Source organism: Podarcis gaigeae (assembly GCF_964106915.1).
Source record: "Podarcis gaigeae genome assembly, chromosome: 3".
In the NCBI taxonomy this organism is placed as follows: Eukaryota; Metazoa; Chordata; class Lepidosauria; order Squamata; family Lacertidae; genus Podarcis; species Podarcis gaigeae.
The window spans coordinates 49,416,017-49,432,558 of record NC_139680.1 but is presented as its reverse complement, the minus strand read 5'-3'; the positions used below and the strand labels follow the sequence as shown (position 1 = coordinate 49,432,558).

Below are 16,542 nucleotides of genomic sequence, written 5' to 3'. Positions count from 1 at the left end.
TGCTCCTATTTCTCTCCCTATCCCAGTCATGGGGAACCTCTGACCCTCCAGATGTTGTTGAACTCCAACTCCCTACCCATTGGCCACACTGGCTAGGACTATTGGGAACTGGAACTCAAGAAACATCTCAAGTGCCACCGGTTCCCATCAACAGAACTGGGATAAAGTGAACCTACTGGTGGTTTCCTGAACTGGAAGAATGTGAAGAAGAGTAACCAGATAAAGAAATCGTTGATGAATCATAGTAGGGACCTCAGTTTGAAAGAGAAGCAGATGATGGAAATTATTATTATTAGATGAAGGTCTACCAGGCTTGCATGTTGAGCACACTGCTTTATGGAAGTGAGTTGTGGGCAACTTACACCTGCCAGGAGCAACACCTCAATGCCTTTCTTATGCATTGCCTCAGGAAGATTTTGGGCATCACCTGGCAAGACAGCAAACACAGATGTGCTTTTCTGAGCCACATTCCCAGCATGTTTGCACTTTTGTCTTAGCAATGTCTACACTGGCTTGGTCATGTACACAGAATGGATGATGGCAAACTTCCCAATAAAGCTCAATGGGGAGCTGGTTTCAGGCACTAGGCCCATTGGCAGACCAAATCTACCTTACAAAGATGTCTGCAAACGTAACCTGAAGGCTGGCAACATTAACCCCACTATGTGGGAATCCCTTGCAGGCGAATACAGTGCCTGGAGACAGTCAGATTGTGTATCTACAGCAGTTACCAGAGAAGGAATGACTGCTGGGAGGAGTGCAGAGAGAAGAAATGCCATGGTGCACCTGTAGCAGCAACCAGATACCTTCATCTGCCCCAGCCGCAGGCACCGTAACTCTCCAACAGTTTGAGTTTACCTCTGAAGGCACACTTTTCAATTGTCTCCTGAGACAGACGGACAGATGCCAACCACAATCACCACAACTACTACTAATGTCTTAAGGCCCAGTGCACAGGGCAGCATTCCCATTCCTGCCCACTGAAAAATACACTCAGTTTTGGCGATAACAAGGCTTACTAGGATGTTTCCTTACTCATCATTGGTTGTTACCAATGTTAAGAGAAAAGATAGAATATTGCTGGAAGTTTGGCAGAGCACTAACAAGGCACTTTGGTTCCATATTACAATTCGCCTTCCAAGGCAGCTTCTGGCAAACTGACTGACTTTATTGACTCACTTAATTTTATTGTAGAAAGGCACTTTAGGTTTTGCTGGGTGGATCTGTGATGAAGTCATGCTGTCAATATTCTGTGGTGATAAGTCAAGCACAGATTGTCCTCAGGGTTTCTGAAGGCAAATCAAAATGAAACTTGCCAGTAGGGGAGAGCAAAGATACTTCACACCCACAGAGACGACATGCACTCATTTTTGTAAAGGGAGGTTAGAACACGAGCCTCTCACTCCAGCTCAAAGGTCCTGCAAAAGCAATTCTCCATATGACTCGACTCAAAGAGTGTTTTAAAACCTCATGACCACACAGCATTTTAACTGCTTGTTCATAAGCCCAGTTTTCACTTTTTTTAAATAATAAAAAATGTACCCTTCCACCTTTCAAATTTGCTGACAGTTTGAGAAAACAAATGTCTTCTAACTGGGCCAAATAAGACTGGGCCTTGAATAATTGTGTGTTTGTGTTTTACTGGTGGTGATGGGGAAGCTGATTAAAAATGAGGCAAATTCTGTCAGTTATTTATATCTAGAGGAGCACCGAGGCTTCATGTGGCTGCCTGGCTTCATTTTGCATTGACCATTTGATAGACAAGAGTACACAAAGAGGATAAACAATAAGCAAACTCTCAATGAAGCAGCTGTGGTTCTCTTTACCTCAGTAGAAAAGAAAGTTCTCATTTTCTCAGGAGCTACACTGAAAGATACTCTATAACTGCCTTCCTGAACCTGGTGCTCTCTAAATGTTTTGGCCATGCTCGTTGGAGCTGATGTAGTCCAAAAAAATCTAGAAGCTGCCCTTTAAGAAACCCGAGGGTGGTTAATATGGATGACTCCTCCTGCTACAAATTTGCTGCTGGTCTGGTAGCCTTGCTAATACTGTTGGTTTTCTCCAGTTAAGTTTTACCAGTTGAAGAGACCCATTGAAATTAATGGTTCTTAAAACAGTCATGTTCATTCATTTCCATGGCTCTGCTAAGTACAGCCAGCATTGGATATAACCCTGTGTTCCCAACCTGCCCTCAACTCAACTCAACTACTACTATCCCACTCATGCATGAAACTCGTTTAGTAGGGGCTGGCATGGCGGTCCTCTTTGTTCTAGCAATATTGTGGGTTCCTTTTCCTCCCTAGGCAGGAATGATCTGTAGCTTATTTCCAGCAAAAGGGGGCTTGAGGACACCATGTATGCTCAACAGCCTTCCATCTTACAGCACCCAGATCTTCGGTATATAAACTCCTTTCCAAAAAAAGAATAACTGGCAAAGTACAAGTGAGCATCTATAAAACCAGTAAGCATCTTTATTACAGCACTGTGATAAAGAATCTTCCATGAGAGTTGTAGAAACCTACAGCAGTGTTAAGAGGCAATTGATAATGCCAGGGCTTAATTTTATCAGTGGTGTTTATTACTTATACTGGGTGTTTCCTTCCAAGTCCAATCAGTCTATTAATTGCTTTCTTTTAATCTTAGGAAGGGCAGTGGATTTTGTTCTCAGAGGGAACTGGCTTCAGTTTTGACAGAATAGCAAACGCAGCAGCTGCTGGCCCATCGCAGCCTGATGAGATTGCTGGCTCTAATACACTTTGCCTTTTGACTGTAATGTGTTTTATGAAACATCTTCCAAAGCTTACAAGTGACCCCAGGACATAACTCTCCAGCACTAATGTCTCTCTTTGCCAAGTAATGAAGTATGATTTATGGTGGTAATGGTTAATCTAAGGTGTGTGTGTGTGCATGTGTACCTGTGTATGTGTGTGTGTTGTTTTTTTTATATAAAAAACCTGTAGAATATAGGAGTATAACATGCACCATTTGGCACATTTATGACAAAGGTGTTCTGGTTTTCTTAACTCCACAGTTTTGTGTTGGCAGTTTTTCAAATTCCTTAGACAGATGTTTAAATGAATTTAAGAGGACAGAGGAATACTTTTAAAACATCATACGGAGTTGAGTGTCTCAATATGAAAAGGAACATTATTCCTCTACCAGTTTAGATAGGAAAGGATGCCACATGGCCTGTCCTGTTTTAGATCTGCTGTTAGCTGATAGAAATAGCAAATGTGGAATTAGCTTTGTGGGAAAAGTCCCGTTTATTATGCAGTTGAGACTGGTGCAGAGGGAAGGAAGTAAGAATGCTTCGTGACTCTCTGAGACTTAGCTTGTATTCACATCTAATTTCTTAAAAATGTATCAGGACTTGTCTGGCATGCAGAATATGGGACTATTGCTGTCCAGGTAGAAACCAAACTGCAATACAGAGAGACACAGAGGCTTTAGGTGTCTAATGTAACAACTTCCAAATGTTCCCCTCTCAAAGGAAAATATACATTTTTGAAGACGCTTGGCATACTGAAAGCCCATTGGACTCTATAGTACTTAAGCACAATGCATAGCCAAGAGCAAAGTTATCAGAAGACCGGTTTGTCATGCAAAATGCTTTAGAAAAGCAAAGCCCATAAAGGGTGAGGGTGGGTGGCAGGGAACCCAAATACAGCCTAACAAGAGCAGAGCATGTTCAATGGCCACACACACACACACACACACACACACACAAAATCCCGAAATGTCTTTTGTGCGGCAGCGGAGAATGGAAAAGCAGTGAGAGGACATGGAATTGTAGATCCTCACAAAGGAAATAGCTTGCTGGCTGAAAGTCTGAGTGGAAGCTCATTCCACACTGCAAGGTTTTGTTGCGGCTCTCCCTTATATATACTAATAGCAAACTCAAGTACTGTTTTTGATGGCAATGAAGCCAAAATGAGGCTACTGGGGGAGGGGAAGGTGGCATCAGTATGCACAGGGGAACCCCAAGGTTTGCAGAAATTGAAAAACGAAAACACCATTTAGGTTAAAAACCTAAAGAGGCAACTTTATGCCCCAAAACAGCCCGATGAGGACTGACCATGCTCAAGCAGTCAGACTGAGTGCCTGTTTTGGGGCAGAGTGGTGGAAGCCTCAAGGTGGGAGGAATGGAATGGAGTGTCCTGGAAAAGGGCCCTGCTATGTGCCCTCCTTTGTGTGTGATTGAAATGTGTCTTTGAACAGCCCCTCCTCCAATCTGGGGAGTTGTGGTTGTCCTATCAGCCAGCCCTCAGGTCTACGGCTGCTGTTGCTGAATGCCAGGTTGGCTCGGAGTAACACCTCCATGATCTGATTATGGATGAGGCGGCCGATCTGGCCTGTACCACCGAGACCTGGGTGAGTGAGCAGGGTGGAATTGGTCTCACCTGGCTATGCCCACCTGGGTACTCAGAACTTTGTTAGACTTGAAGGTTGGGGAGGGAGAGTTGCTGTGGTCTATAGAAATTTTATTTTCTCTCTTCAGGCTTTCTGTCCAGTTGTGTGGGGGCTGAGAGATCCAGTGGGCTTCCAGATGGCTCTGGGGGATTTTTTCCAGTTGATATGACTGGCACTTCTGTCAAAGCCCTGGTCGATCTCTGGAACATCCAAATGGCTCACGTCACTGACATGAGTGTCTCTGAACACCCTCGCCCACTTAATGGAGCCTTTTCAGGATTGCAATGCCTCAAGGACCACCTCACTCCCTATAAACCAACATGGTTATCATCTGAGGCCCTTCTTTGGGTGCCTCCGTCCAGAGGCCCAGAAGGGGGCAACACCAGAATAGGCCTTTTCTGTAGCAGTTCCGTTTGTTGAATGCTCTCCTCAGGGAGGCTCGCCTAGTGCCTTCATTACATATCTTTAGGCACCAGGCAAAAACATTTCTCTATAACCAGGCCTTTAGCTGGTTAATGTTCTATGGCCTTTTACATGTGTTTGTGGGAGCAGGGTTATTGGTTTCTTTTGTTTTGTGATGCATTTTCTGTTCTCATTTTGTATTTTTATGTTGTGAACCACACAGTGATCTTCAAATGAAGGGAGGTATACAAAATCAATAAATAATAAAATAAAAGCTATAACAATGCCTTCTGTTTGCCTGGACAGAGCTATTTGGGGAAACCTCTTAAGTTTTGCTACAGGGCAAAGGTTCCATCCATTGTTTTGCACACTTTTGTCTGTGGTCTCATCCACCCATTGGCATGTGGCTTCAGGAAGTTCCCCCACAAGGTAATGTGACCATCCGGCTGAGAAACGTTCTTAACCTGTCATATACCTTATGTTACTGAGAAGTGGAAATGAAATACAAGTTATCTAAGAAATGGAGCTGACTCATTGGGTAAAGCAATGAACATTTTATATTTAATTTACATTTTGACATTTTTGCACATAAATAACAATGTAAACCAGTACGTAAACATAAGATAGTTTGTTCTAGCAAAGTAAAAAGCCTGTTAACTTTGGTCAGAGCCTGTTCTTTAAAAAAACCAACACTGATTGTTGCTACATTCACATGTAAAGGTCCTAAACTGAGAGAAGATTGGACATAAAGGAAGCAAATTTTAAAGCTGATGCATATAAATCTTTGTAAAATTTTGTATCAAATACAGGAAAGCACTACAGGCAATTAATAAAAGCAACAGTGTGTCCAGTCATAGTAGTGGTACTTTGGTTTATCCTACAGTTAAATCCTACATTTATGAAACATTGCTACATTTAAATATGTTTGCCTCACAATTTACGGGAGCAGAAATGTAATGAACAGTAGCCCTTCCTTCAAAAAAGCTATATTTAAAGTTTTCCTTGAGCTACTTTTAGACCAGAGATATGTTTGGTATCTTAAATAAGAAGGCATTAGATTGATATCATTTCTGAAACAGTCTAACTCTTTAAGACTATGTTGAGATAGGAATGTATATACACACAGTAGAACAGGGTGTAACAACGCTGTTATTTCCCCCCTCCGTTACGTACATGTGATCACGTGATCACCTTTTAAGAAGCAGAGAAAACAATGGCAGACTTCACTCGACATTTTAAACAGCTCTTCCTGCCCTTTACCAATCTGTATTATCTCAATCAATCTATTTATTGATCCAGTCAACAGACTGCACAATAAAAACAAATTACCATTCTGTATTATATTTATACCATACATAGGTGAGTGAGATTTTGTTTTTTCCCCCAGCAACGATTTCTTAAAGTGTCCCCCCCCCCTCCACAGACGTGTCTTCTGCAAGAATATGAGAGGGAGGGATAGAAGACTCAGCCACATAATCTTCACAGAATTCTGTGGGAATTTTATAATATGTGGACAAATAGTTTGTGAGTAATGGTTTGGAGGATTAAGACTCGGAATTACAATTACTGATTTCCTTAGCACAGTAGCATGGGCTGGAGGCTGTTAAGTCATACCTTTGGAAGGTGAAGCAAGCTATGCAAGTAAGATTTCATTATAAGGTTTGTCTCACAAACTTAAGTGGTATAAAATATACGCATGCACACACATACATGGTATATTGGCATAAATATCTATAAATATACATGTATTCTTTGCTACACCTTGTATGCCGACATGGTATCTTTGGGCTTAGCAAAACAAAAAAGATTTACAAAAAAGAAAAGAATGTGCCTTCTATCTTCTCCTCTGCACATTTTGGTTTGTTCTCTAAAGTAGCAAAGCATTAGATAAAACAACATCTTCTGCACCACTGGACACACTCAATGAGGTAACTGTTGTTCAGCAAGTTTGCAATGCCCTTTTTATCTTTAATTAAATTAACCACAAAACGTACTAATACAAATACTGAGCAAAATCTTGAGTCATATAGGGAAAGGGTGGGGAACCAATAAAGTATGCCAAGAAAGGACTTTGTTAGCAACTTCTACCCAAGGAAAGTAGATAGAGGGAATGGGGTGGGGGGAGATCTGGCACATCTTTCCCAGGGAGCCTAGGAATCAGATTCCCCCCTAGTACTTCACTGGCAAAAATCTCAGCAATACTCTCCTTTCAGACAGCATCTTTGGGATATTATTCCTTGCATATGTATACAAACAGTTTGTGAGAAGAACATAAGTAATTTTGTAATACTATTGCTCTCAATGTCAAGGTATGCAACATGTTTGTTTAGAAAACCTATTTGATATATTATTTCTGGCAGATGATTTTACTTTCCTATTCATCTTAGACACTGAGGTACTGTAGACAGAAAATCATCGCACAACTCTTTTCTATCCCTATACCAGTATGGCGTTTTCCTCTTGGCTGCTGCATACATTTTGGGGAAATTTCACAGTTCTACCCACTTTGTTCAGTTATACAGCACTGTTCTAACTGGAGGAAACTCTAGTATTTACCTTTGGCAAAACAAAAACCTAATTTCTAAATCAGGAATGTAACATTCCCCCCTTTGCTTCCCCATCAATCTTAGGTTGCTGGTTTTTAATTTGCTAAACAGATGCACAGGAAGAAATTATACAAAGAATGGCCACAAGACAATATATATATATATATATATATGAACACTTATATTCAACCTTATAATGAAACTTCCTATCATTGCGAATATTTTCTATCTATTGCTTTGTTAATGGTAAATTGCATAATAAATTATTACTGGAAAATGATTATGGATAAAAGATTGTCTTTTTTGGAAGTAGCAGAGGTAATACACAGTCCTTGCCTCTTTTCATGCCCTGAGAATACAACTTTGGAGTTCCTTCTTTCAAATGGAGTAAGATAAACTACTGTAAGCCAAGATTGCTTTGCAGCATTGACACTATATACAAGCAATTGCTACAGGCACCCTGACTTGCCAAGTCATAAATTAAAAAACAACAACACAAACCACTTTGCCATACATACGAATGCACATGTAAGTATGCACATGTGTACACACACTCACTTCTCTCTCGCACACGCACACCCCACAGCATTTAAGGGTCCATTGGTTCAACTGCTTCTTGCTTGACCTTTATAGGTACCCGAGGTAGTGGATGACCTTGAGGCAACTTCACAATTGACATATCTGATGATTCATAAAGGTTACATCCTGAGGAAACCAGCCCATTTCCCAGGTTCCTCTGCAGCGATGCTTTAAGAGTAGCTCCTTCCATCTCTCGTTTAAGCACAGCAAGTATTTCTTTTTCTACTATAGATGCCATGTCAATGTTGTCCTCAACATCGTCCAGCCTGTCTGCACTGTCACTAATGTCAAATTTCTCAATCTCTTCATTGATCCGGTTGAGGTCCTCTGTCGAAAGGGTGGGTTCAGGGACAACAGGGCAGTTGCCTTTCAGGTGGACCTTGAGGCTGCAAAGGTGGATATAGCTCTTGTGGCAATGGATACACTTGTGCGGGCGCTCTCTGGTGTGGAGCCGTTTGTGCAGTTTCAAGTGCACAAACTGGGTAAATTTAGCAGTGCAAAGCTTGCACTGGTAAGGCTTCTCTCCAGAATGTAGCCGCAGGTGGGTCTTCAGGTTGCTTGTGCTGCTGAATCGCTTGTGGCAGACCTGATCAGGGAGGAGAGAATGAGAACCTTAGAAGAAAGGTGGTAGTTTGCTCTTTGAAAATGCATAAGTAATTCTGAAAAAGTGTCATCCAGTCTTTTTACTTTTTCATTTATCTCCATTTAGAAAACCACAACTGACAGCAACAAACAGTTGTGTGTTCCAGTCGTGTGCTCAAGTCTGCCTCAATGTTATTTTGCACCCAAGTCATGATCTCATTATATACTAATTGTGACATACCTGACATTCATGGGGCTTTTCTCCTGTGTGTACCAGATAGTGCTTTTGGAGGTGAGCCAGCTGAGTGAATCCTTTATTGCAAGTAGTACATTTGAATGGTCTTTCTCCACTGTGTACTCGAAGGTGAACCTTTTAAGAAACAGAACATTTATTATACTTTCGTAATAGCTTCCAAGATAGTGTGTTAGATATCCTAATCTAATTATTGAGTATCTAAAATACCAGGCACTGTTGCTTTTATTACTTTTGCCGAAAGTTGCACAATATACAGTTAACTTGGATAGGCTTTAAAAAAGGCTCCCTAAAAAGTACGTTTTTTAAAAATGCAGCAGTGGAACTGTTCTCTAAGTTTCTAGGGATATTTTACACTTATTGATGTTCCAACGAAGAACACAAATTAAATCTGGCTATTCCATGGATGCTCTCACTTAGCAGTTATCAGAACAAAAGCCCCACAAGGAATGAGAATGAAAAGATTATGTCCACTACATGCTAAAATCAACTTGTTCAATTGTTGCAGGGAGTTATCATTTGAAAATGTCAAAAGGTAATTAAACCTCAAAGGTTTATCAAACCTCAAAAGTTATTACTACAATATCAAGATACTATACTAAAACCAACATAGGTGATTAAAGCCTAGAAGAAACAGGTGCTTAAGAAAGACTTTCCAGAGAGACAGTAACCAGATTGGTTTGGGGTTTTGTTTGTTTGTTTGTTTGTTTATCCATGAGGTCTAGAAATGATATTTTCCTTCAAAGGCCTACCTTCAAATTAGAGAGCTGACCAAAGGTTTTGGAGCAGACATTGCATTCATACTTTATTTTCCCATTCTGTTTCTTCAGTGGGTATGGGAGGGTTTTGTAACCAGTCATGTTTCGCTTGCTCTTGATAAGATTCATGGCTTCTTCACTGCTGGTGGCAGCCAACACTGCTGAGGTAGGTTTAGGTTGCATTATGTGTTCTGAAGTGGCCGCTGTGCCCGCTGTGGGCGATCCACTAGTTGGGCTACATGGCTTGTCTTTCATACTGGCAGCTGCCCCTGTGATAGAGAAGGCACTGTTATGTGCAGGTATGAGGAAGTCCCTTGGATGGTCAGGTTGCAGCAGCTGTCGGCTTCCATCAGATGGCAAGGAACTTGGAAGTCCTGGAGAGGAGTTCAGCATATGATTGGGGATGCTTCCTCCACTGAGTAGGCTGCTGTAGAAAGGATACATCCTTGGAAAGAGGTTGAAATTGTTGATGCTCATGCCATATGGTGGTAACAAAAATTTGTGGTAGGGAAAGGCTTGTGGGAGATGGCTTGAAGGTGCATACCCAGAATATGCCCCTAATCCTTCTGAGTTATAGAGTCCATTCAAGTAAGGATAAGGTTCTCTGTGCTCTTGAGTCATAGAAGCTAGGGGTGAGACTGTAACTGGGCTGCTGTGAGGGCTTGAGCTTTTCAAACTTTGGTCTGGACTACTTCTTGCTGAGGGGCTTGGTGTGGTAGAAGACTGGATAGGTGAGTGGGCAATGTAACTTGGCCTCTCAATCCTATAAGCCTTCAGGTAATCTTCAGGGATGGGCGGTCGGATTGGGTAGACAATACGAGGATAGAAAGGCTTTTCAGGACTACAATTTTTTCTCAAGCCCTCCAAGTCTTTTTCTTGAGTATGTGGATAAATGTGGCTATAAAATAATTCCTTTCCTTTGGGATTACTGGAATCAGTTTTCAGGATTTCCTTCACACTGTGCTCTCTTCTGGGAACAGTTTTTAGATAAAGTTCATCTTTGTCATTAGCTGGCTGCTTTGGATTAACATGGCTTTGTGCTGAAATATAAAAACAAGGCAATGAATTTTTAAGGCCAATAAAGACAATTTACAGACATTGGTCATTAGCCTCTGCCTTAAAACACACATATAAATAGTCATTCCTAGGTATTTGCATTGGTGGGAGGACTAGCACAGCATTATACTCAACAGAAATAAACTCAGTAGCTACTTATTAAATCCTGTGTGATTATCATGATCCAGTCGGTTCATTTCTGCTACATTTGTTCTAGTCTCACCTTTCTTGTATATTACTGGATTAAACTGATTACAGAAAACACAGTAGCACCTGATGCATACTTTGAAGATAACAAGGCAGCTTACTATATACCTTTCTAAGGCAAAAGGATTTGGCTGTTCCAGCTCCTTCGACTGCTTCTAACGAAAACAAACAAGTTTCAACACTCATCACTTTAAAAGGTGACTGAGTGCCTTGCAATCAGCATGAATAACAGAACTATGGATGAGACACACAAGAGGTGCTACTAAAAGCAAAAAAAGACTATTGTAGCTCCTTAAAGACTTTGTTGATTTAGCTAATAATTTTGTAAATTTATTGTGGCATGAACTTCTGTGGACTCATACCCACTTCCTCAGATGCAGGAAATGAAATCTTACTAGGCAGGTATACATAAAAGAGAAAATTGAAAGGTGGGAGCTGAATGGTAATAAGATGCAAAAATTACAATCAGTGATAATCAGAGCTTAAACAAATATTAAGTAGGCACACCTTTTACAGTAGCAGATTGGTGATAATTGCTTCAACATTGCTAACTACATTAAAACTTGTAGTGAGCCAAAATACCATTCTCAAATATATTGTCACAGGTAAACTAATTAACACATGTAGTGTGATATATAACCCCAAAAGGGGTAGCATTGAACTACTTGATTCAGTTGTTACTGTTACTCTTGTCCAAAATCTAACATTTTGAATTAGGCTTCATACCTAGTAATACACACAACAACCCTGTGGGCCAATAAGTGACTGACCCAAGTTCATCCAATGAACGTCAAGATTGCGTGGGGATTTGGTCTCCCCTGATCTCGCATGCCCTAGTCTAATACTATAACCACTACACAACACTTGGTCTAGAGTTTGCTAGTTCCACATTTTCCTAGAGGCATTGGGGGGGGGGGAGTTATCTTCCTATTTTATTTTATTTTATTGCTTTTGATCAGCTAGCTCTTCATTAAGCCAGCAACTTAGAAAAAAAATCAGAGGAACATATCAGAGGAACAGATGAAAAGTGATGTGTGTATGCCCACATGCATAGCAGAAGAATGGAGTGGTCGATGTGGAGCTATTAGACAGACAGTCTGCCATGCTCCTATCAGCCTTCTAGCAAAGTCTTGTCAGAAAGGCAAGAAGTTAAAATTGTCATTTGTGGTGGTGGTGGTGGTGGTATACACACCCACCCACCTACCCCAAGATAAATATCAGAGAGAAACACAACACTCTTAGATAAGTTACAGGAACCGGAGCACGTTTCTGCTGGTTCACATACTGGTCCAGTATGTTCACGCTACATGCAGTGAAGTACTGAAGTGAGTCTTTTGTGGTCCCTTCACAACATAAAGTTCAGCGTCATTTGTGCAAAAATCCTTATTAAGCCTACATCCTCGCCTATAAAAAGCACCTGTTTCCCGCACTCCACAGACTTCATGAACTAAATTTAAGCTATGGTTTCTACGAGTTTTCACTCTAGGCCAAAAAAATGCTGTTCCTTGTCTGAATACATACAGATCAACTGTAAGGTTAGCATATCTTCATCACAAGTTACACCCAATCTGAGGGGCATTTTTACCAGTATAGCCACTTAGTGCTCAATGAAACAACATAAATGGCAAATGTACAGTGAATCATTTTCTGCCCAGATCTAGTTTAAAGAACCTTTCTTTTGTGGACCTCCTAGTAGTTGTCTGAGAGATTTAATTCTAATTCTTTCCCCTGAGACCTTGAAAAATAGCTGTGGGCGTGCAGAGTAATTTCTTGAGTAAATGCTGCTGAACATTTTGAGTAGTGGATTTTAATAATGCTGATTCACATTTTTGTTCTAAATAAGGCACCTGTTTTGTGAGATGAATGAGAACCTAAAAGTTCTGAGGTAAAAGAATTTCCAGACAAGCTAAGAATGGAGATGATGTTTATCGTTACATCATTCATGACCCATTTAGAAACAAATTATGTTCACAACAAATTCTGCTGATGTGTTTGGCCATGATCTAGACCCACCATGAGTGTGCTGGGTGACCTACTCTGGTTACCAGGAGGGTGTCATCCCTGTGGTCCTGATCCAGGTAGAGGCCCCCAATTTGCAGCCTTCAATTTGCAGAGGGGGGGAAAGCTACTATCTTCTCGTGTCAAGGCCCTAAATTATAGCAAACTTCATGATAAATTTTGTGTGTAGTTTGGCCCATTCTGCAGGTATAATGCATATTTTAGACACACACCCCATTGTCAAAAGACATTATTTGCATGTAAGTCTGCTGTAATCTACTTACTTATATTCATCACCAGGTCTCCAGTGGAAGGATAGTGTAACCTTTCCGCAAAGTCCCGGCAATACCACACGAGCAATTCCTGGCCAGGTGGTATGGGTTTGATAGTATAAAAGTAGACATCCATTCCATTCTGACAAGCAGCCAAGTTCTGCTCCTGAACAGAATGTGCTGGGTTTACATAACGCATCCAATTGCTCTTTTCCTCATTAAATCCATCAATGAAGTGGAGAAGCTCACCACCAGAATATATCTGGAAAGAATGGAAGATAGAAATGTAAGGTATAAATGGAAAAGAACCCTTTTTTAAAAAAAGGCAATGAAATATACTAGTGGATGGTAAGTACCCTTTATAGAATGTAGGAGATCATCCAAATGGAATATGCTTTGTAACTTTTTTCTGATGCCATGTGTTATTTTGATGCTTAGCATTCAAATGAAAGCATGCTACTTAAAAATTCAGTATTCAGTGCCTCTGCTTTAAGACTCTTGGACTGCTGGTCAACAAGTGGGTGGTATTATTGACTTAAGGTCTGACTGTGTGCTTGCAATAATGTGGTGAGTCACTTTTGTAAAGACTGATTAGCATGGTTATGTCACAACCAATTCCTTGCCCTTGTCTTCCCGCCCCCCCCCCCCTTATGGCCTCTTTACTTGCTGTTTCCTACCATCACCACCCAAAGCTTTAAGCTACGCAAATATCAACCACCCCAAAGTCCTAAAGTGACACTTCAGCATACTTGGAATGTAGCCCTTTTGTTAAAGGGCTGGTGGGGTAAAGTGAACTGTATTTCGTATATCTAACAGGAGATATGTAAGCGGGCCAGATTGTGACAGCAAGAGAAATATTTTTCTCTCTCAGCTGGTATGTTTGAGAAAATATAACTCTACAGCATGTGATGGAAGAACAAATAATGTACTGATTCGATATATCCTTGTTTTCCAGTGTGCATCTGAGAACATGAAAGTGAATATAGAAAATCCCTGACAAAGCTGTACCTGTAGACTAGTGTAACCTTGCTTTCAGTTTACCACTGAAACTATGGCATAGTTAACTATAGTTAACTGGTAACTATAAGGTTGTGAGGGTTTTTTTTAAAAAAAGTTTCACCAGTCATCATGTTCAAATAGGAAATATTTTTTCCTCTTTCCTGCCTTGTTCCAAAGGGCTCTGGATCAGTGACAATATGCATCCTTGTTTCATTTTACTTAAAAATAAAATCCCCATGAAGTAAGTTAAGTGTCATAGATTAGTGTAATGGCTGAGATAGAATTTCAGTTTGGTTTTCCCATGTCCGAATGCAATGTTGCACCATTTCCCTGTGCTTTTTGACATGCACGTTCAATTTCTTCTGAATGCTGTTTGATGTAAGAATCGACTGAGAAGTCATTAAAAAAAAAGCAGCAACAAAAGCTGGCCTTTTAACACAGGCAGTAAACACCAGAATCACTTTCTTACTTCCTGTCATTTGAGGCTGAGGAAATACATGTGGCTTCATCAAAGAAGCTTGAGAGATTTTGCGGTGTTTTTGTTATGAGAAAGATGGAACAAAGCCTGAAGAATTATGCACTCAAGAGGAGTTTGTTAGCTCCGATTTGCAAGCTTCCAGGAACTGAGTTCCATTGATGTACACTTCTATTACAGATAGAAACTACTTTCCGAAGTTAGACCAAGTGACTTCCAGTCATCTTTCCAGAGCTAGTAGAATTTACTGTATTGTTTTCTTCAAAACACACACATCTCACTGCAGTAAGATCGAATGGCCTCATAAAACTTTATTTTGCCACCTCACCAGATTTCCGTGTATCGTGTGGAAGATTAAAAATGTGCTGAGTCATACTGTAGCAATTACAAGAAATGACATCACCCTGGAGTTTGCACAGCATATTCATGCCTTCTCTTTTTAGAGGGTATATTTTGAATGGAACATTTATGCTTACATACAACAGATGTTCCTGTTCCTGCCAGCCAAATCAGGATGTCTTTTATATGACATGTGGGAAATTATCTTCCACAATTTCCTTTGCATGTGCAAGACTGTTTTCAGGCCCTTAGGAAAGAACCTTTTCTACTTGGAGAGTGTGTGAAGCAAAAGAATAAACAAAAGTAAATATCAAGACTTTTCAGAAGGCACACAACACAAACATGATGTTAGCTTCCTCAATGAAAGTCTGGAATAACATCCTGTTACATAGTCAGAATCCTCTTGCAAGATTTGTTTAATTACTTTAATGTGCTAATGACTAGTCTGAAAGCATGCATGTTTCTAGGGTGAGGCCACAATATTTTCCTGCCTGAGATGAAGGAAAAAATGGCACCCTACTCCATTCCATGTACTGATGCATGGCATACAAAAGTCTACCCTTCAACACCTCACCACTGCTCTCTGCCCCTTAGCAATTGCCGCCTAAGGCTGCTGTCTTACTCTGTCTAATGGTAGGGCCAGCTCTGCACCCTTCTTTAGTTCTCCTGATGTGAGTACTGAAAGGACTTGATGACAGATGCCAACTGGCATCTCCCAGTGCATGAGATTCCTTAAAGTGTATTTTATTGAAAAAATACTAATAGTTAAGGAGAACAGAGAATCAAGTCACACTTGTTTCTATTGAATCATTAAGATGTAACAAAGGAAAACATGGAAACAATGTTTAAACGGCCAGCTTTCAGAATGACATGTGATGTTGGAATGATCTGATACGTGGCAAACACTCAGATGCAGCAGGACAGTTTCCTGCTGCCGCCACACAAAGGTTTAAGCTATGCAACTATCCCCCACCCTGAATCCTAAATTAAAACTTATTTGTACTTGGAATGCAGCCCTTTTGTTGAAGGATTGGGTTGGGTAAAGTGGATTGAAGTTGGTATACTTTAGTAAGCCTCTAGAATGGAAGAAACCTGACAGCTTTGACATTAGACACTCGTGTCTTTGGTAATTTTCTTCCTGCAGCTTTTAAAAAAACGAATGATGTGAGTTGTTGTTTTTTAAAAGCTAAATTCTTTTTATAATATTTATTGTGCTAAGAAGTGACATCTTGCCTAAGGCATTACAGAGGCACATATCTGATATTTTAGCCCAAGGATGGGGAACGTCTGGCTTTCTGATGTGTTTCCGTTCTAACTCCCATCAGTCCTGGCATAGCCAGTGGTCATGGATGGTGGGAGTTGTAGTCCAATAACTTCTGAATTTTTAACCTTACAACAATCCTGTGAGGTAAATTAGATGAAGACAGGTGTAGCCTACATTATGTCTCCAGATATTGTTAGACTACAGCTCCCATCATTGGTCATGCTGGCTGCAGCTCTTGGAAGATGGGAGTCCAACAATATCTGAAGGGCACCACATTGCCTTCCCCTGGATTAAGAGACAGGGCCTTGCTCAAAACTATCTGGTCAGTGAGTGTCCAAGCCCAATACTCCAGCCAGGAAGTGCTATTTCCCTTTATCACAACTTTTAAATAAGGGCATCTTG

The 16,542-nt window shown here is 40.7% G+C and overlaps 1 protein-coding gene across 4 annotated transcripts in view; it reads right to left on the bottom strand.

Annotated features, from left to right (window-relative positions):
- Positions 1-5,351: 5,351 nt before the first annotated feature.
- Positions 5,352-16,542, bottom strand: part of PRDM1 (PR/SET domain 1) — a 90,160-nt gene continuing 78,969 nt past the window's right edge. For all 4 annotated transcript variants that reach the window (XM_083731195.1, XM_083731193.1, XM_083731194.1 and 1 more), the window contains 4 exons: positions 13,076-13,325; positions 9,525-10,570; positions 8,761-8,889; positions 5,352-8,523 (listed from right to left, as the gene is read on the bottom strand). In XM_083731195.1, coding sequence (XP_083587321.1) covers positions 7,948-8,523; positions 8,761-8,889; positions 9,525-10,570; positions 13,076-13,325 — 2,001 coding nt within the window. In that variant the 3' untranslated portion in view covers positions 5,352-7,947. The remainder of the gene's footprint in view (positions 8,524-8,760; positions 8,890-9,524; positions 10,571-13,075; positions 13,326-16,542) is intronic.